Genomic DNA, 19,996 nt, shown 5'->3' with positions numbered 1-19,996 from the left:
CTTTCGCGCACGCGTAGTTGGAACGACGCCGTCGCTACGCGGAGAGCCACGTGCGTAGCTCATTCGTAAAGGGGTGTGAGGTTGAAAAGCGTTGGCTCCAGCGGGCGTTGCGAGGAGGGGGGGGGGAGAGACGCATGCGCACCTTGACGGCCCAGGCCGGGAGCATGCTCGCTCAACGCGCTTCATTGGCGCCTACCCCGGAAGTGGAAGAAGCGAGAGAGAAGCGAGCCGGCGGCGGCGGCGGCTCCCGGAAGAAGGATGGTGACAACATGGGGGGCCAGTCCCGGGCCGGGGCCGGGGGACGACTTGGTGCAAGACGTGATTCCATATCGGAGGCGATCGCGCCTGTTATGGGGGACGGTGTTGCCCTTTTGCGTACTCTACCCGCTGTGGCTGTGGGTTTGGGGGGCCAGCGCCTGGGCTTGGGGGTCAGCCGCCGGCACCGAGAGCCCTGAAGCTGCGCTGCTTTTCCTCGCCGCCATTGGGGTCGTCCACCTTCTCACGGCCTTAGCCGGCCTGTGGAGCGTCAACGTCCACTGCTTGCTCTACTGCTGTTGGGTCAGTCGCCGGCCGGGGAGGGGAGCGGGGGACCCAAAGGCCACGCGGGAGAGGGGCGGAGTGGCGGTGGGTGGGTGGGTGGGTGAGTGAGCGTCTTACTTTTGCATGGGCTGGCATAGCTTTCTCTGCCTGGGGCTTCTAAGATCAGATCAGGGAAAGTGGGGAGAAGCCTTCTGCCATATCTGGGCCCACCTCCCCACCCCCGAAAGCCTCCTGTGCACGCTTTACTTTCTTGAAGAAGGTGTGGGTGCTCAGGGGTGTCTCGGGTTCCTTGCACGGGGGGCTCTGGAATTAACTGATAAGGTGGCCAGACTTTGCACTCCCCTCTTAACGAGTGAGTATCAGGAGTGAAACCGAGTCTTCAATCCAAATAGTTGACTCAGCCTTCCATCCTTCCGAGGTAGGTAAAACGAGGACCCAGATTGTTGGGGGCAATTAAGCTGACTTTGTAATAATGCCGCTTGGGGGGTGTGTGTGTGTGTGAAAGCCCTAATAAGCAGGCATATACATAGAATGAAGGCTACTGCTAAGTTTGTAAAAGCCGCCCTGAGTCTTCGGAGAAGGGCGGGATATAAATGGAATTAAAATAAAAAAATAAAAATAAAATACTGTGAAACGGAGAACATCTGCAAAGCCTGGTGCAATCACTGGGATTTTGCTTCTGTATAGAATAAGAATAGAATCATAACCTTATTGTCACTTTGAATGTACACTAATCGGCATAGGTTAAAATGAAATTTTGTTGCTTACTTGGCAAGGCTTTTTGGGAAAACAAAACAGTCGCAGCACTTTGCTGAGGCCTTTGCTTTTCTGACTCTAATCATTGTCAATGGCCTGACTGTAGTTTTGATGTGTTCAAGTTAAAGTGAATAGGTTTGTTTGTTTGTTTGTTTTTAATTTAAAGGCAGCTTATTCTGCATGCATCAATTGTTTATTTTGGAATCTAGGGAGGTGAACAGAATGTTATAGGTAGGAAGTGGTCATTTGAATTTTAATGTAACGTGGCTTTCATTGAATTGGAAGTAAATCTAATTATTCTTTTAACTTACTGATATGGATGGGATATTTTAGATTGCCTGTATTCTTTTTTTAAAAAATGAAGCTTTTTTAATGGTTGTATTTTTTTGAAAGAGGTGTTACTTTTAGTCATGATAGTTTTGACATTTTTCATGTTCTTGTAAACTAGTGTGGCTTTCTCCAGAGAAAAAAAGGCTTGAGATTCTCCCCCCCCTCCCAACAGTGCTAGTTATTTTGGAAAGTTGTGATGGTTTCTTATTTCTAAATGTGGGTACTTACTTACCAGAGGAAATAAGTGGTGATCCTATTAAGGTTTTGCACCTGTAAGGAAAACAAAAGAAAATATATCTCTGAGCACATAAGTCATTTTTTGTTTGAACTTGATCACCTGAATGAAAATTTCTCACCTGTTTTCCTTTTTAAAATTCTCTTCAATATTTTATCTTTCATGGATGTTGAATATTTCCCAAATTTCCATTCTTGGAACACATATACATTAATATATTTCAGTGCCCAGTTTGGAAATTACAGAATAACTAATCAAAGAGACTTAAAAGTAGATGTTTTTCTGTAGCTTTTCTTTTAAGTTAATATAAACATAATTGCTGCTTGGATTTTGCTATGCTAAAGGTTTGTTGCAGTGGTGGTCAGAACAGAAATAATTTGATTACAGTATATCTGCCTCTAACAGGAGTCATACTGTACTTTCTGGTATGGTTTTCATTTATTTGCTGTCTTTGAAAGAGAAAATGAAAAGTCTGTAATTCATGGGTACATATTCAGTTTGTTTTCAAATAAAAGTCCCAGATTCAAAATCATATAGCAAAATCTACCCAGACTACCCATTTCCAATTGGAATGGACAACATTGGTTAAAATGAATTGGTAGATTTCAGCAGTAGGACAACAGACCAACTGGAATCATAATCTGAATTTAAAAAAAAGTAACTGTTGGTATTAAGGGCATTTGCCTTTAACAAAGTATGAATAGAATGTAGCTAACAATGACTTTGATCTTAGGATAGGTTGATTCAAAGAAAGATTATGAAACAATAGCTTTCTGCCTCTTATTGTCATTTAGTGGTTTCCTCAATTATTTTCTCACCCATAGCCATCTGCATTGTTTAGAAGGCTTTTAGGCCTTCCAGATAGTACAGTTCTTATTATATGCAGGCCTAATGGAAGAAACCTTCACTAATTCTTGAATGATGATGAGCTTGGAAGGGGGAGGCTGAAACTAACATCTAGATATGTTGCTTTGCACAATTGCTTTCTAGAATTGATACAATGCCATAGTTCATTCATTTCAAGTATTAATCAGTGTTCTGTGTCTGATTATTCCAGAAATATCAAAGGTGAATTGCATTCTTCCATTAAGTTTAATACAATATATTAAACCAAGAAGTTCTTTAAAACACAAAGCAAGAATTAAAACCTTTTTTTTCTTTCTTTTTGATCAAAGAGTGCATGTGATAAAGTCATAGACCAGGGGTCGGCAACCTGAAAAAGGAAAAGAGCCACTGGGAACCGGTTCCATCACACACACAAAAAAGTGGGAGCCGCGTGCGTGCGTCCATGCACGCGCATGCGCAAAAAACATTTTGCGGATGCGCGCAGTTTCCATTTTTTAATGTATGATGGAACCAGTTGTGCGATGGCGACGGCCCGTTTGCAGAGCTACCGCCTTCAGAGGAAGGCGGCAGCTCTGTAAACGGGCTGCGGCAGCTTTCCCAACAAGCGGCGCCACTGCCCGTTCTGAGAGGTGTGCGCGCACCTCTCGGAACGGGCAACGGCGCCGCTTGTTGGGAAAACTGCCGTGGCCCGTTTGCAGAGCTGCCGCCTTTGGCAGCATGCAAACGTGCCGCGGCAGCTTTCCCAAAGGGCGGCGCCGCTGCCAGTTCGCGCGGAGGTGCGCGCGCACCTCTCCAAAGTTTTGGAGAGGTGCACGTGCACCTCCGCTCGTTCGGACAGGTGCGTGCGCACCTCTCGGAACGGGCAGTGGCGCCGCTTGTTGGGAAAGCTGCCGCGGCCTGTTTGCAGGCTGCCGCCGGGCCACAACAACTTTCCCAACAAGCGGCACCACGGGCGGTGCCACTCCATTTGGAGAGGTGCGTGCACACCACTGCCCGTTCGAAGAGGTGTGCGTGCACCGGGCGGCTGGGAGCCGCAGGAGACGGCTCAAAGAGCCGCATGCGGCTCCAGAGCCGCAGGTTGCCGACCCGTGTCATAGACTAATACTTGAAGCTCATTTGTTTAATGCCTGGCTCATTTGTTTAATGCCTGGTGGATATCTTTTGATGAGTATTTCAGAAATGAAATAGAATTGTAGAAACAGTTTTCTCCCTGATGTTGCTCACTTAGCCCAGGGGATGCTGTCTTTGATGAACAAAGGAGAAAAATTAGAGCAGGGCTTTTCAACCTTTTCACCCATTGTGCCACTTTTAGGATATGGCAACAGCCCAAGTACCACCAGACGCCTAGCAAGGTGTCAAAAACTTGATGACCAAAAAAAAAAAAGAAAAAAGTGATGAAGTACAGGTAGTCCTCGACTTACAACTGTTGGCTTAGTGATTGTTTGAAGTTACAATGGCACTGAAAAAAGTGACCCCCAAGCCACAGCCCAGGAAGACGCCTGCCTGCCCACCCAGCAGCGCTCTTCTTCCTGTCTGAGGTTTTCATTGTTTCATTGTTGTGAGCATTTCTGTTGAGGGTTGCAGCAGAGGTAGGGTGGGAGGTGTTTGGTTTTTATCTTCCCTTCCCCCCCCCCCCCCCGTCTGCTGGGTGGTTGCAGTAGGTTTTGGTCACTTCACATGACCCTGGGACACTGTGACCGTCATAAATATGAATCAGTTGCCAAGCATCTGAATGTAAATCACAAGACCCTGGAGATGCTGCAGCATTCCAGCTGATTGGCGCTTCTTCTGGGCTCAGCAGAAACGCCAGAATCAGCGCCGAGCTCCAGCTGGAGCCTGGCACTGATCCTAGCGCTTCCGCTGAGCTCTGCAGCTCCAGCCATCTCTCGCTCGGGCTTGTGTGGTGCTGCCATTCCCCTCCCCCCCTGCTACCGCTTTTCTAGGATGGTTGCATACCACCTGCCAGGTGCCAATGTACCACAGGTGGTACCCGTACCACTGGTTGAAAAGCCTTGAATTAGAGGACTTGTTCGCCAGTGCAGGTAGGTTGCAAGTGGTGTGGTTAATGAGTCCCATAAAATGGTTGCATTATTCAGTTTCTACTATTCAAAGTGATATTTGTAGGGTAATTGGTATGGTAATTGGTTACAGCTTGGCAGAAATAGTGAAAAAATTTGAACAAATTTGTATATGTATATTAATGAAATAATACAGTTAAAAATATACTTTATGATTAACAAAATGAAAGCAAAAATTGTAAAAACATTTTAAATTTTTGCTCTATTGTAATGAGCCTCTTTTTAAAAACAAACAAACAAATAAATAAATAAATAAAGGGGAAAATTTTGCTAAATTACTAAAGCACATTGATTTGTGCTTTAGATTGTAAGCCGCCCTGAGTCTTCTGAGAAGGGCGGGATATAAATGGGATTTAAAAAAAAAAACATGCACTGTTTTCTTCTGACAGCATCTTTTCTGTACATTGCATACACAAAGATTTGCAATGTCTAAAACCTCAGGTGAAACTGCATGTGTGCTATCCTCGTATTAACTGAATTGTGTTAGACACAATCTGATATCAATTTACAATTCACATTAAATTGAATATTACATTATTCAGACACACTAATTGCAACCTACCTGTTTCAAGTTTAGATAAAACCAGTACATTTAATGGAAATGTAGCTTAACTCCCAAGTGCATCTGTTTCCTCTCTTTTATGAAGGAAATTCTATATATTGCTTGATTTGATCCAAATTCTAAAAACTAATTGTTCAAATTATTTGTCTTTCAGGTGCGCAGTCCAAGGAAAGCTACTTTGGTTAAAGTTGTGCCAACTCCAAATAACGGCTCTGCAGAACTGGTACCACTCCACCGAGATCAGGTAAGAAATTAAATAACGGTGTTAAATTGAGGACAGTTCCCCTTTCTCATCAATTTGTTATAGCTCACTTAAGCTTGACAGCTCATTTTGACTTAGTACTTCGTGTTGAAAAAAAATGTGTCACAGAAATGTGGTTCTGATCTCAAACAAGATAGATATGTGTAATTAATGGCTTGGATCCTGAATTCTCTTTCCAAAGAAAAGAGCTTAGTTTAAGAAAAGGAATACCTTATTTACATTCCTTCCCATCTGCAGCACTTGTCTCAACAAATTACAATTGCATACCATACAACTGGAACAATACCAAACAACTAGAACAATGTTCTGGTGGTACCGTGACTTATAAATGGAAAGGATGTGAAATTTGACAGAAAATGTATCTCCCCGCTTTACCAGCAATATTCTCTTGCCAACAGATAAAAACATTTGCCTTTAGGAAAATTAAATCCATTGGTTTCTAGCAGTTTTATTCTTTTTAAAGCTGCAAAAAGACAGCTGGGTTGTATCCTTTGCTGTAGTGTTTATGTTTGCCTTGGCCTATTGCAGCAGGGAGACCGGTGGGCCAGCTTCCTCATGTTGTGTCCCACTTAATGGTAGAAATCTCCAAACTGGCTCCATGTATGCAGAAAATTAATTTGGGGTGTCCCTCCTAGGGAGAAGATGGACAGGAGGTTCTTTCCTTTGAATTTCAAAAAATCAAATACTTTTGTGAGCTAAATGAAAGCAAAAAATTCCTTCCTGTGGCATTTCCTGTGGAGCACCCCCTGCAGTATTATCAGAATGCTCGTGGTTACCAGGAAGATAAAGAAATCAAAGCAGCAGAAAAAAAATATGGCACCAACAAGTAAGTAGGACAAAGGTGGGCTACACTATTCATCTGTAATATTTATCGTAAACTTCTTAAGATAGGAATATCTGCTCTTGATTACTGAATGTATAGCTTCATTAGCCTATAGATATTGACAGCGTGTTGGTGATGCACTGATTGCCAGACGGATATGCAAGGGAAGTGTCTAGTTAATAATTAATAGCAAAGAAATAAAATATTGTTTCTTACTGCACCTGTTTATTAACCCTTTCCACAATTCCATCTATCTACATTAAAGTATATGTCTCGAACATCGATTTACAGTCCAATCATTTGAAACTTAACTAAGCTGAATACAGTCACGTGGCAGATATTAATTGCTCTCTGTCTTGCCAAGAACAATTTTATTCCCATCTTACTCCATTGCATGCAGTTGTATGAATCCTGAGTCCGTTTTTACTTGTTTTCCTGCCTTTTTACATTCGCAATAGCCCATCTTTCCATCCTGTATATCTGCAAGAATTCATGGAAGAAAGTTCTTTACCTCGTTCTTCCATCCCGTTATAACTAGCCACCTTCTCCTACGTAAAGGCCCACTGTGTTCAGGCATGCCTTTGTAATAAAGAAAAACAAAAACTATTAGCTCTCTCAGAGATCTGCTTTCCTTAGCCAACTAAACACAATTTCTCCCTTTATTCCCGCTTTATAACTTTCTTGTCTTAAAGGCTAAAGCAAAGCAAAAACAAAAAAAACTTCAGTTTCCACAGCTATAATCCACAGCTTTCCTAAACCTGGCACTTTCCAGGTGTCCTGAATTACAACTTTTTGTTCTTAGCCAGTGTGCAGAATGTTGATACGGACTGAGGGAAGTGGTAGGATTTTCAGCCAAATGTACATGAAGGTATCAGATTAGAAAGGGCTGCAGGAACAAATCAGTAATGCAGTCATATCATCCAATAGGAAGAACTCAGAACTTGTCATGAAAACTAAAACGGCAGTTCTTATTTCCTTAATTAGTGTAGTTATTAATTTAATTAGCTATTAATTGTTAAGTATTCTTAATTATCCATTAATGGTGAAAATTGTGGGTCTGACAGTGATAACTGAGGAGTAGTCCCAGTTAAAGTAGCTTTAAAGTTCTGTGCTTCAAAGGACGTTTGATGAGGCCAGAAGTAAAAAATAGAAGAAAGAGACAGAAGTGGGTAAAGGAAAATGAAATCTTCAGAATCCAAAGCAGAGGTGGAGAATCTGTGACTCTCCTGATAATGTTGTCATATCTCCCAGCATCCCTGAACATTGACCGTGCTAGCTGTGAATACTGAAAAGTTATACGCAGCAAAACCGGAAGTTTTGCAAATTGAGCGGCTCAAGAGTTGGTGAGTGCTAAAATGAAGTAAGGATTCTGCTTTTCATACAGGGCAGAAATGGTTGTGCCAGAATTCCTGGAACTCTTCAAAGAGAGAGCCACAGCTCCTTTCTTCGTCTTTCAGGTAACAAAAGCTGTAGGTCAGTGTACAACATCAAGTGTATTTTGTTGCTGGTTTGTTTCTTAAATTGACAAAGCGATAAGCAAATGCTGCTGTCCCCAAAACTGTTGATTCCCAAAGTTGTCAACTTTTTATTTATGCAATTGGCTGGCTAGTATGGACTTGTTCGGACATCCTCAGTGAAGAAACTGGAAAATCAACTCTTCTTTAACCCAATTTACTTCCACATTGAGACAGGCCATCTTGATTTACTTTCTTGCTACTTATAGCTTATCTGATGAAAAATGGATTATAATTGACATAAAAACTGAATATTCTTTTATTGATCAAGATGCATATAAGCTAAATCCTACAAAACAGTAGATTCCCATAAATGCAAATAGAAATGTAAGTCAATTATTCCTCGTACATGCAATAAAAATTATGAATAATATATAGTAGTTACGTGGGATTTTTTTTCAGAGTCTCCAAGTACTCTTAGACTTGCAGCAGTAAGTAAGAAAGTCTCAGCTGTATTGGCTGAGAATGCTGGAAGAACCATTTTATCTCCTACTCCAGAGAGACGGAGGAAGCTGGAGAACTCCTTCCTTACCCTTATATAATAAATTATGACTAATATTCAAATTAATGATTTCTTGATTCTGTTGTTCATTATTGTGATAACCTGGTCTTTATTATAGACACTATTGCAAAGATGGGATCAGTGTGCATTAGTGCACACTCAACCCCAAAAATATTTTGGGTGATGTACTTCAACCAGCTTTGCAGGGGGGAAAAATGCAGTGGGGCATTTCCAGCCCTTTTAAAACAGGAAACTAACAAAGGCAATAGATTTTCCATTCCCCCCCCCCCTCTCTCTCTCTCTCTCTCTCTCTCTCTTTTTTTTTTTAAATATGGCTAGGAGCCTGTCTATTTTTTATTATTGCTCTTGCTGAAAAATATTTCATTGTGGCTCCTAGCTTCCATAAAGTTGCCAAACTGTGTGATCCTTTGTTTCTGCTTTTCACAGGTATTCTGTGTGGGCCTGTGGTGCCTGGATGAATACTGGTACTATAGTGTCTTCACTCTTTCCATGCTGGTAGCTTTTGAAGCATCCCTTGTCCAGCAACAAATGAGGAACATGTCTGAGATCCGAAAAATGGGTAACAAACCCTACATGATCCAGGTAAGCAAAGGCAAAAGATGATGAGATTCAAGTAAAACCTCAGGGCTCCAGTGCTGCCAACTCCTCCTCCTCCTCCCCTCCCCCCAACCTCAGAGATTCTAATCAACTGTTAGCTTCCAGAATATTGGAGGTCTCATTGCTCAAGGTGATGCGAATAACAGTTAGTTGCTGTATTTGTTAAGTGGGCTTGCTAAGAAAGAGGAGCTGTCAGGAAAAGCTGAGTGCTTATTGTGGTGATTTCAATAGGACAGGAAGGGTTGCCTGAGCTTTAGAAGCTAAGATAGAAAGGTGCTGAATTATCAAAATCTTTTTCATTTGTCGTCCAAGTATGTAATTTTTTCTCCCCTTCCAGTATTCCCTGGCTTCTAAGATACCTCTTTCCATTTTCATTTGCTTTGTAAATTTGTTGGTTTCTTCCAGGTAAGCAGTGATTAAATTTTGGATAAATCTAGTAACAGGCTAAATTTATGGAGAAAGTGTATATTCACTCCATCCATTTTCTACTCTTATGTTATTTTTTTATTAACAAGTACTTTTGGTTAAAAGTACGGTGAAAGTTAACATTGGTGGGTATTGGTTCTCCAGAGCTACTTCAGCCCTGTCCAAGGCTCCAAAGTACTATTTTGCTATTGTTTTATTTTTCAGGTTTACAGAAACAGGAAGTGGCGGCCAATTTCCAGTGATGAGATCATTCCAGGGGACATTGTTTCAGTTGGTAATAGAGGTCCCTTACTTGTTGCAAATGAAGAAACTACCTACCTTTTTCTATGTCAAAGTGTTTTTGGTTTTTGTCTGTATTCAGATACTCCTGTATGTCAGTAAAACTGCCAGGTATTGATTGAGGATTGGAACAGAAAGAAGTCTGTCCCGATCTGTGAGGCTACATTTTCTGACATAACCTGAATTTAGGTTAATATTGTTATTACGAGGAAAAACTTGCTAGTAAAAATGGTTACTTTTATGACAAAAACGATAGCGAAGGTTTTTTTTTCCTTCCCCCTGGCCATTCGTTGTGTAATTTTCCTTGTGGACTTGCAGAAGGCAGCCTAGAAGAGGCAGAATGCATTTGGGCCTCACTGGAGAGACTCAGGAAAAAGGCATGACATACTAGCAAAACAGGATTGATATGGCAGCAACCTTTTTTTTGCTGTTAAGTGGGAAAATCATCCTTCATTTGTGCTGTCTAGTCAGGCTGTGCTCAGCTAAGCTGAGGAAAGATGAACAGCTTGCAAGTCCTTCACAGTTCTTAAAGTAATCTAGATCCTGGCTTAGTCCGGACTTAGTCCATATTTTCTCCCAACTCCTTTCTGAGCATTCAACTTTTTTTTTTCAGGCCGTTCCCCCCATGAGAATCTTGTACCATGTGACATGTTGCTGCTGCGAGGAAGGTGTATTGTAGACGAAGCCATGTTGACTGGAGAGTCGGTCCCTCAGATGAAGGTTTGCCAGTCAATGACTATGATTTGGTCAAGTACTGTTGTCAGACTGCAATATTGTACAAGCTGTTTCCTTGACCTAGTAATGGAGACAGGATGAAGAGGAAACAATGAAGTTGGGCAGACTGCAAGAATCATTATGAAAGTGAAGCAAGAGAAGGAGAGAGACTAAACAATGATTTCTCATGAGTGTAAACTAAATTAAAGGAAGATTATGGGGTGTCTTCTGATATTGGAAGAACCAACTTTGCCAATTGGTTGATGGGGGAAAATGATAGGATGGTATTCTTTCATGCAAAGAGAGGAAGTATTAAAACAAGGATAACTGCTAAACATAATTACATTTAGTTAGCTAAATTTAATAGAAATAATTGAGAATTTTGGATGGTAAATGGGGTGGTTGTAATACACAGTTGTAATAAATAGGAGAAAATATGTTGGCATTTTGTGGCTCATTTCTCATTGCAATTGAAATAAGACTAAAACAGTTACTTCTCGTACTTTTAAATATTCATAAAGGATGGCAAACATTGAGGAAAAATGCACAAAATACACGAAACTGATATATTAGTAAAAATGCTGTTATATTAAACATTATGAAATACGAGAACACCTCATCTGCCTGTATCAAAGGCTTAGTCTCCCCATCTTGAATCTTTCAGAGAGTAATTTAAGTAAGCAAAAATGTAGATAAAGAGAATTCAGCAAAGATTGGCTGCTTACATCTCTGCCTATCTAAGCCAATCTTGTGAAGTAGCTGTTATTCACTTATTGTTAATGCTCAAGTTCTGTTTTCTCCTATAGGAGCCCATTGAGGATTTGGATCCTGATCATGTCCTGGATATACAAGCGGATTCCAGGTTGCATGTCATTTTTGGGGGAACAAAAGTTGTGCAGCATATTCCACCACAAAAAGCCAGTACTGGCCTGAAACGTATGTAGCGACTGAATTAGCATGGACAGAATTGGGAGCAGGGGCAAGGGAAGAGATTTGTGGGGGTGGGGGGAAATCAGTAAAATATAATTTCCCTTAGAAAAGAACCAGAAAAACATTTCCTAGAATATTGTAATCAGATACTGCTTCTCAGATCACTTGTTACCTGATTCTGAGAAAGGGTAGTGCAATATATTGATTGAATTTACTGATAAATATAGCTAGTCCAAGCAGGCCCTTTTCTTCAGCTGATAACTTTTCCATTTGATATGTGATAAGTTTTTGCATTTTTGCATAGCTGTTGTAATGTTCACATTTGCTGGAGGGCTTATCCAGATTCCCCATTTATAGAGCTGTTTTATAGAAATATATTACAGAATAATAATCTTTCTCCCCTCTGCAGCTGTTGATAATGGGTGTGTGGCCTATGTTCTGAGGACAGGCTTTAATACTTCTCAGGTAAGTAGGCATAAAACCTCTGTGCTTTTATGTGAAAACAAATCATGAGTTCATTTTCCCAGCTCAAGAAGCAGAACTTGTAATTCAGAGCTCATAATTCTGTATGATTTAACTTGCAAATCGAATATGTGTGTGTGTGTGTATATGTGTGTGTGTGTGTATATGTGTGTGTGTATATATATATATATGTATATATGTGTGTGTGTGTGTGTGTGTGTGTGTATATATATATATACACACACACACACACACACACGTATATGTATATACACACACACGTATATGTGTATATACACACACACACACAAATACATACATAAATGTGTGTGTGTGTGTGTATCTCCAGTACCCAAAGTCTTTTGTAACTAGAACTTGAAGCAAAGATAAAATTGCGACTAAATGATTGCTGCTTATTTTAAAGAAAGCCAATCGTTTGAGTAAATAGGGTGGAACAGTTTTCAAGTCTTCCATCTTCCTTTTATTATTTTGTGTTACTTACATTTAATTTGATGCTTCTTTAGTTCCTAAACCTTACCATGGTTTAAGAACCTTAATAAAATGGTTCTTAAACATTAGGGTTAGCTTTTAAGGGAGTAGTTTGATTTGCTGACAGGGTTTTGATAGCCAAAGCATATGTGGCTTTTTTTTTTTTTTGCATAATACTGAGGGAAGGAAATTCCACAGTTCCACGAGTTGCAGTTCAATATGTCTAGAGTACTCTAAACTGGGCAGCACTTCTTTGGGGATTTAGATATTAGTCACATTTTTTTGTGTGTTGCTCTCTGTCAGTAATTTCTCTGAAGTAGTACACTTATTACTCTTCCTCTCAGGGGAAGCTCCTACGTACAATCCTCTTCGGGGTGAAACGGGTAACAGCCAACAACTTGGAAACTTTCATCTTCATTCTTTTCCTCCTTGTCTTTGCCATTGCTGCTGCAGCCTATGTATGGATCGAAGGTAAATTTGGGCGTGTCTACTCAAGAAGAGAATGTAGCATCAGAAGGAATGGCAAGGATCTTGATGATCTGCAGAAAGGGGATACTCTTATTAGAATGGCTGCCTTATTAAAGGGACAGAGGTCTTACTGATTCGATTGCTTTAGTTAAGAGATTGGATGTTCTTTGCTGGATTCTTCAGCATTGTAGCACATCCCCGTACCCAGGAGCAAGGAGGAATTTAAAAAAAGAAACGATATCCTTGATACATTTCAAGATTGGGGGCGTGATTTCACACCCCTGCGGGCCTCCGTACTCCGTGCCAAAAGCCTATTGGAAAAAGGACGGAAGCCTTTGAGATGCGACCTTGAGCTCCCTCAGCCTCTGTCCCCTTTGCAAAAGCTTTTGGCACAGAGAACAGAAGCCTAAAAAGAGCGTGATCTCACGCTGCTTCAGGCCCCCGTCCTGTCTGCAAAACCTTTTGGCACAGAAAACAAAAGCCTTCAGGGAAACGATCCCTGCAGGTTTCCATTCTCCACACCAAAAAGCCTTTTGCAAAGGGGACAGGAGGATGTGTAAAAAGATGGGCGCTTTTCTGCCAAATGGCCCTGACTGCAGATCTTTCAAAGGTGAGTGACCTGTTGTGATTCAGGGTCAGCCTGTGGGTTTCCGCAGTTGGGTCGGACGACTCAGAGGAGGAGGGGGGTGTTGAAGACCTTGCTGAGGGGGTTGAAGATCTTGCTGATGATAGCTGTCAGGCAGGCCCCTCCCACTTGGTCACCATGGAGACCCAGCTGTGTGACCCTGACAGTGTGGATGAAGATGACCCACAGCTGGGCCTGTTCAAGGACGCCCGACGCAGGAGGCAGTCAAGTAGGAGTAAACAGAGGAAGGCTGTGGGGCTTCTCGGAAGGAGGCAGAGAGAGGCCACGCCCTGAACTCTTTATAAAGGGAATGTGTGGGGAGGGCTGGTTTGCTGAAAGCAACTGCTCAGATAGTGTTTCAAAGCTCCTGTATCTTGGTTTGTGTCTTGTTTGTTTTTTGTAGTAATAAATTTGGCAGACGTAATTCCAGCCTCTTGCCGTTTATAAAGGGGTTGCCTTTTCTGCAGGGCCGGTAGCAGGCTGGTACAGAACATGACCGGTGATGGGATGGGGAGGAGCCGGTGGGCTAGCATAGCAGGGCTAGTGCTGGTTAGGTCCCTGTTGGGGTTTTTTTGGGGGGGTGGGGGTGGGGAAATAGGTAGGGGGAATGTTGCATGTCTCTGCAGTTGGTCATCAGGATGACCTACTGTAATGGTGTAACATTCATAACATTGGCAGTATGTCATACGTACTTTTGAGGGTGGCGTCATAACTTTGTACCATTGTTAAGTGAACTGTCATAACTTGAGGACTACCTGTAATCAGTAAGTTGTCTGTAAGTTAAACCGTTGAAGTCAGAAGACACTTAATTTCCCATGGTGTGCTTATGGTTTCATTGTGCCCTAGCATGTGTTCTGGGACAGTCACCTTAGTGAATTGTGCAGCAAGGATATGTAATCCAACTGTGTCTCTCTTTTCCTCTTTCCAAGGCACTAAAGACCCCAGCAGGAACCGTTACAAGCTCTTTCTGGAATGTACTTTAATACTAACCTCAGTGGTTCCCCCTGAACTTCCCATTGAGCTTTCCTTAGCCGTCAACACCTCACTCATTGCTCTTGCCAAATTATGTAAGTTCCAAGACTCAGGGGAGAATGAGATTACAAACTTTGAAAATGTAAAGGTCAAAGGCAACGGCATTTATGTTTCTGGGAAAGACCCATCTTTTACACTACAAATTGTTTTGCTTATTGACTTCATTGCCTGAATCATTGTGATTTGCAATACTGTGGCCTTAAATATAAAAAAAATGTGGTTTGTAAAACTATTGGCAACTGCAAAGAGCTTTCAAGTATTTCCTTCACTGGATCAACGAAGCAGTTGAAATCTTCCCTTGTAATCTCCCATTAATTTAAGATGACATGAGTTTTCACTTTGCACATTTACTAATGCAGCCTCTCCAAAATATTGATCTGACACTCCCAGAATTCTCACAAAGCATGGATAACAGTTCTAGGAACAGTAATTTAACACTCAACAGTGGTAAAGGTTTGTGAAACCTTTTTGACCTATGTAACTGACAACGTGCTAAGTTGTCTTAACAGAGAAAGAGATTCTAGTCGAATAGAGAACAAAGAGAACTGTGCCATGTGTTTTACAGACACACTGAGCCGTTGACAAAAAATATATGAGTTTGGTTAGGGGATAATTTAATTGTGATTTCTAGTCAATGACTCTTGAGTGGCCTTCCCCTATTAAAAATATATCACATAGTGTTGGTTGCTGCCATTGGAATATGCTCTTTGCTGCACACATTTCTGGATGACACCTCAATTAGAAAAGAGATCCCCAAGATCTCTCTTGATGCTTATGACACTGCAAGGGCTACAAAACGATTGCCAAAGATGTTGGCCTCTATGAATCCACATGCAGGCAGATAGCATGCCAATGGAGAATATGCCAAGCCAGGACATCCAAGGAAAGATGGCCAACTGAAGACATACAGAACTTACAATTTGCGACCTCCTTTCTACAAGGGAGCCAAAGCAGATCAGTTCCCTTTGATCTCTGGATCTCTGAGGTTGCATAGGCAGTTTCTCCTTATAAAAGAACCTGTTTAAGGCACTAAAGAAATTTGTAATAAGGATCAACAATGGAACAGTTATAGAAAAAGTTTTGTATTTTTTAAAAAAACCCTAAAAAGTTGACTTTATTGATTGGATAAAAATTGATACGTGGTAATTCTGGTGGATTCTTTTTTGCTTTAATTATACATACTGCATTTGCCTAAAATGATACGATCTAAACTTTTCCCCCCCAGTAAATAAGTTATTTTACGTAATTCTACTTTTATGAAACTTAAAATGGTTTTTACACTTGTTTTTCTTTAACTGAAATAAGGAAGTTTAGAATTTATTTTTAAAGAAGGAGATATTGTTTCTTTTTGCTATGTTTAACTTTAGGTGTTTTTTTCTCTTTCTCTCTGCTAGAATAGTGGGATTATTTTATACTTGTAAAATGTGGATATGCCTATAGGGTGATATGGGATCTGCATTTGAAGATAAGACATTATGTAGAATATTGTGTATTGCACTTGATTTTTTTATAAAGAGGAAATGGTCCCCTTTTTGTTTCATTAATCTTGGGTTTTTTTATTTTGTTTATATCCAAATGTTGGGAACATTTCATGACTTTTAAATGGGATTTTGTTACAGTTAAGAGGTGAAATGTGGACTGTTGAGTTTTATATATGCTAATTAGTGTTAAGTGGACTGAAGACAATTACTTATGTGATTTGCCTATTCTTAAGAGATGGGTTATGGGATTAAGCATTTTATATTTGGTAGCTAAGAGGAGGTAAAACAATTAGGGAATTGTTTATTCTTGTCACAAAGAGGGTGAGGAGTCATTTTCTTTGCATTGGGTTCTTTTCATATATTTTTCTTGCTATTTTCTCCATCTTATTTCTATTATTTTTTACTGTTTTATTTAAACTTTTAATGCAATTATTTGGGATGGGGGGGAGATTATGCCAAGCCACTATTACTTTTTCAAAGAGTAATCAGCCAATAAAAATCATCCCAGGAGGCAGACAAACTTCTCTGAGAGTCACAAAGAATCTCAAAATATCAGACCAGTTTTGAATTGCCGATGCCAGTATTCAGGAATCCACCATAAGGAAAACTCTGAACAAAAATGCAGGGACATAAGGGAGGAAATTCCTGCTGCCCTTGAAGCACCTTTCCATTACTGTCATGTTTGTCAAACGTCTGGACAGATGAGTTGAAAGTTGAGCTTTTTGGCATTACTGAGAACTGTTACGCTTGAAGAAAATGAAAAATTGCACTCCAGCAAAATTCATTAGCAAATTCTACAAGAGAATGACCAAATTTCTGTGCGTCAGCTGATGAATGTGGGTTATGCAGCATAACCTACTGATACATTTACAACAAAAAGGCTGGAAAAGAAGTAATATAATAAAAGGCTTTGCCTTAACCCAACTGCAAAGATATAGTGTGATCTGAGCTGAAATAGTTTTGTAAAGAGGAATGGGCCACAATGGTGATAGGTTAATATGCAAGATTGATCAAAATATAGAGGAAAAGATTGGCTGAAAAGTTGCTAAATGGGGCGTTACCTAAAAGTTTCAGGTTTGTCAACAAATACGATATTGGCTCAGTACCTTCAGTAAAAAGAAATGGCACATTATATTGTCTTGTAATTTGTTTAAGTGAAAATCCTGTCAAGCCTTAAATGAAACTCGGATCACATTGCAGGTTGCAAATTCTAGGATTTTGGATACTTCCAAAGGATTAACAAACTTTCAACGCTGAAGTTGGATAGGATCACCATAAAGATACTTGACAGATGTTCTTGGCCTGTTCCTGCTTAAATTGTTTTATTATCTCTGGGATTTGAGATATAGAGGATGGAGATATCTTTAAATGAGTAAATACAGTGTGAGCGAAGGGAGTGGATAGAGGGTATTTATAAAAAGAAGTAAAGAAAAAAACGCTTTCATTACTGCATGTTCACCCATATATGTCTTTTGTCTCTTGCCTCTTGCAGATGTTTACTGCACAGAGCCATTCCGCATCCCCTTTGCGGGCAAGGTCCAGATTTGCTGCTTTGATAAAACTGGCACACTCACCAGTGACAACCTTGTGGTGAGAGGTGTGGCTGGACTTAGGTAAATCCTGAAGCTGAGGGAAGCAGAGTTGTTTAGAATTGTTTGGGGTCCCTTGACTTACCCAGAGTTTCCTTGTCTTGAGTTTCCTGATCATAAGAGGAATTAGTTTTGTTAAGTTGGGAGCCAATTGTGTGAGCATGGCCTTTTGATCTTATTGTAGAGAGGGGAAAGAAGTGACCCCCGTGTCAGACATTCCAGTTGAGACTCATCGGGTCATTGCCACATGTCATTCCTTGATGCAGCTGGATGATGGGACACTGGTGGGTGACCCACTGGAGAAAGCCATGCTTACTGCTGTGGAATGGACTCTGACAAAAGGTAGGCTGGATGAGCTCCTGAGCCCTAAAGCAGCTTTTCCTGTCCTCTGTCTTTTTTATAAGATCGCAGGCGTTCTACAGACACGTGCAGAAGATTTTCTGAGTTGCAAGGAACTAAGAAAGCAAATGCCCATATCTGTTCTATCATAGCAGACTTTATTTGGGCCATGTACAGAGAACATGTCTTAAACACACAGAATAACTTTTTTCTTTAAAGGGTTATCTTCATTTTTGTTGTTGGAATTTGTTGGTTTCAATCCTACGTTATCTCCCCAGAGTTATAGTTTGTAAACTCGGTGGCCATGGTAACTGGGAAACTCAGAGTAAGTGGACCTTAAACTCTTCCTTTGAATAATGTCCTGTTGAGTCATCCTCTGTGAGCTTTACCTGGCAAGAAAAACAAGCAGGAGCAACGGTTGCTATCCAAATGGTGTATTGATGGGTCATGTTAAAAGCAATAGCAACTTTTCGAGATTTAAGAGATTCCCACATAAGTACAACTGATATATTGAGAATATCAGTTTTCACTTTGCCTGTTCAAAGATCTGTTATTGTAATAGCTCTTTGAGCTCAACATTATATATTTCCTAGTTTTCCTTTACAAGTTTTAACGAAGAAAAATATTTAAAGCATCTCCTCCTTAACTTTTATGTCACAAGATCCTTTCCCCGAGAATATATTATTGCTGAGAACCAAATCAGATGTGGAATTCTGATCCTAGTAGATTTAGACACATTTCACAATTTGTTATCGGTTTGATGAACAATACCAAGCCCAAAAAACCCACCCTTTTCTCTGTCTCTTTCCTTTTTTAAAAACCTTTTTTTGCAATGTAAGTGAACCAACACGTGGAACTATATGGTTTCCCAATATTAGTGTGTACATTGCAAAAATTGTCTCTTTCACAACCAATTCACCTTAGGGAGTATTCAAATCACCAGCTTCATACCTTTCTCTATTATAATGGAGTTAGCAATATCACTCTAGCAAAACCTACTATTTCCTGCTGATCATGCCCTTTTGCCATGTGTGTGTCCCTAAATGCCTCTACATTTACCTATTGTTTCGGTTTTGTGCCTTTAAATCAGTTTTTGAATCCTAGTGACTCCCTGGACCAATTTTAGCAATGTTTTTCGGGATTGGTTTGCCCTTATTCCCTTCCTAGGGCTGAGAGAGTGTGACTAGCTTAAAGTTACTCAGCTGGCTTAGTGCCCAAGGCAGGACTAGAACTCATGGTCTTGTGGTTTCTAAACTGATGCCTTAACCACTGCACTGAACTGCAAATATTCTATGGATCGCTGCCTGAATTCCTACCACTCTGATTCTGGAGACTTTTTGCAGTACACTGGGACTTCCAGTCTCTGGAAGTGCCTCTGCTCTTGTAAAGGGATTACGTGGTAGGTCCCATGGTTGAAGAAGGGGAGAAGGTGTGCTCCTGCCATTTTGGCTAAATGGTACAAACAAGGGCTTTTTTTTTTTGGTCTCCAAACCCCCCCCCCCAATCCAAAGGGAAGATTACCGCTTGCAATGTTGAACCCTTTCAGGATTTCCCGATCTCTTTGTTTCCAGATGAGAAAGTTTTCCCCCGAAGTATTAAAACTCAGGGACTGAAAATTCACCAGCGCTTTCATTTTGCCAGTGCCCTGAAAAGAATGTCGGTCTTGGCTTCCTATGAGAAAGTCGGTTCCACTGATCTGTGTTACATTGCAACTGTGAAAGGGGCCCCGGAGATGCTGCATAAAATGGTGAGCTGTTGTCTGCAAATTCCTTCCCCGTGTGCACGTGTTACTGTTTTTTAATGTGATTGTAAGGGATTTCAAAATATTTTACATGAAGCAGTATATACATTTGTTTAATAAACATTTTTTCAAGTTGAGAATCGGATCGGACAGGGCAGGACTTTGGAGGTCTTCTCCAACCCCCTGCACAAGCAGGAGACCCTATACCATTTCAGATAAGTAGCTGTCCAATCTCTTCTTAAAAACCTCCAGTGATGAAGCATCCACAATTACTGAAGGCAAGCTGTTCCGCTGGTTGATTGTTAACTAGCGGAACAATTAATGGGATTAATTAATTACACTCCCATGAGATTGA

At 40.8% G+C, this 19,996-nt stretch overlaps 1 protein-coding gene across 2 annotated transcripts in view; it reads left to right on the top strand.

The window, feature by feature from the left end:
* The first annotated feature begins 154 nt into the window (after positions 1-154).
* ATP13A1 (ATPase 13A1) overlaps positions 155-19,996 on the top strand; it is a 39,819-nt gene continuing 19,977 nt past the window's right edge. Inside the window, exons 1-14 of one of the 2 annotated variants that reach the window (XM_083353987.1) lie at positions 155-558; positions 5,502-5,591; positions 6,245-6,435; positions 7,817-7,889; positions 8,896-9,051; positions 9,697-9,766; positions 10,385-10,491; positions 11,292-11,421; positions 11,825-11,880; positions 12,711-12,837; positions 14,389-14,526; positions 17,465-17,585; positions 17,746-17,903; positions 19,472-19,647. In XM_083353987.1, the coding sequence (XP_083210113.1) occupies positions 259-558; positions 5,502-5,591; positions 6,245-6,435; positions 7,817-7,889; positions 8,896-9,051; positions 9,697-9,766; positions 10,385-10,491; positions 11,292-11,421; positions 11,825-11,880; positions 12,711-12,837; positions 14,389-14,526; positions 17,465-17,585; positions 17,746-17,903; positions 19,472-19,647 (1,893 nt within the window). In that variant the 5' untranslated portion in view covers positions 155-258. The remainder of the gene's footprint in view (positions 559-5,501; positions 5,592-6,244; positions 6,436-7,816; positions 7,890-8,895; positions 9,052-9,696; positions 9,767-10,384; positions 10,492-11,291; positions 11,422-11,824; positions 11,881-12,710; positions 12,838-14,388; positions 14,527-17,464; positions 17,586-17,745; positions 17,904-19,471; positions 19,648-19,996) is intronic. The other variant, XM_083353988.1, reaches the window with a different exon arrangement.

This window comes from Vipera ursinii (assembly GCF_947247035.1).
Source record: "Vipera ursinii genome assembly, chromosome: 2".
NCBI lineage: Eukaryota > Metazoa > Chordata > Lepidosauria > Squamata > Viperidae > Vipera > Vipera ursinii.
The sequence above is the reverse complement of the archived record's forward strand: the minus strand, read 5'-3'. Positions and strand labels throughout refer to the sequence as shown.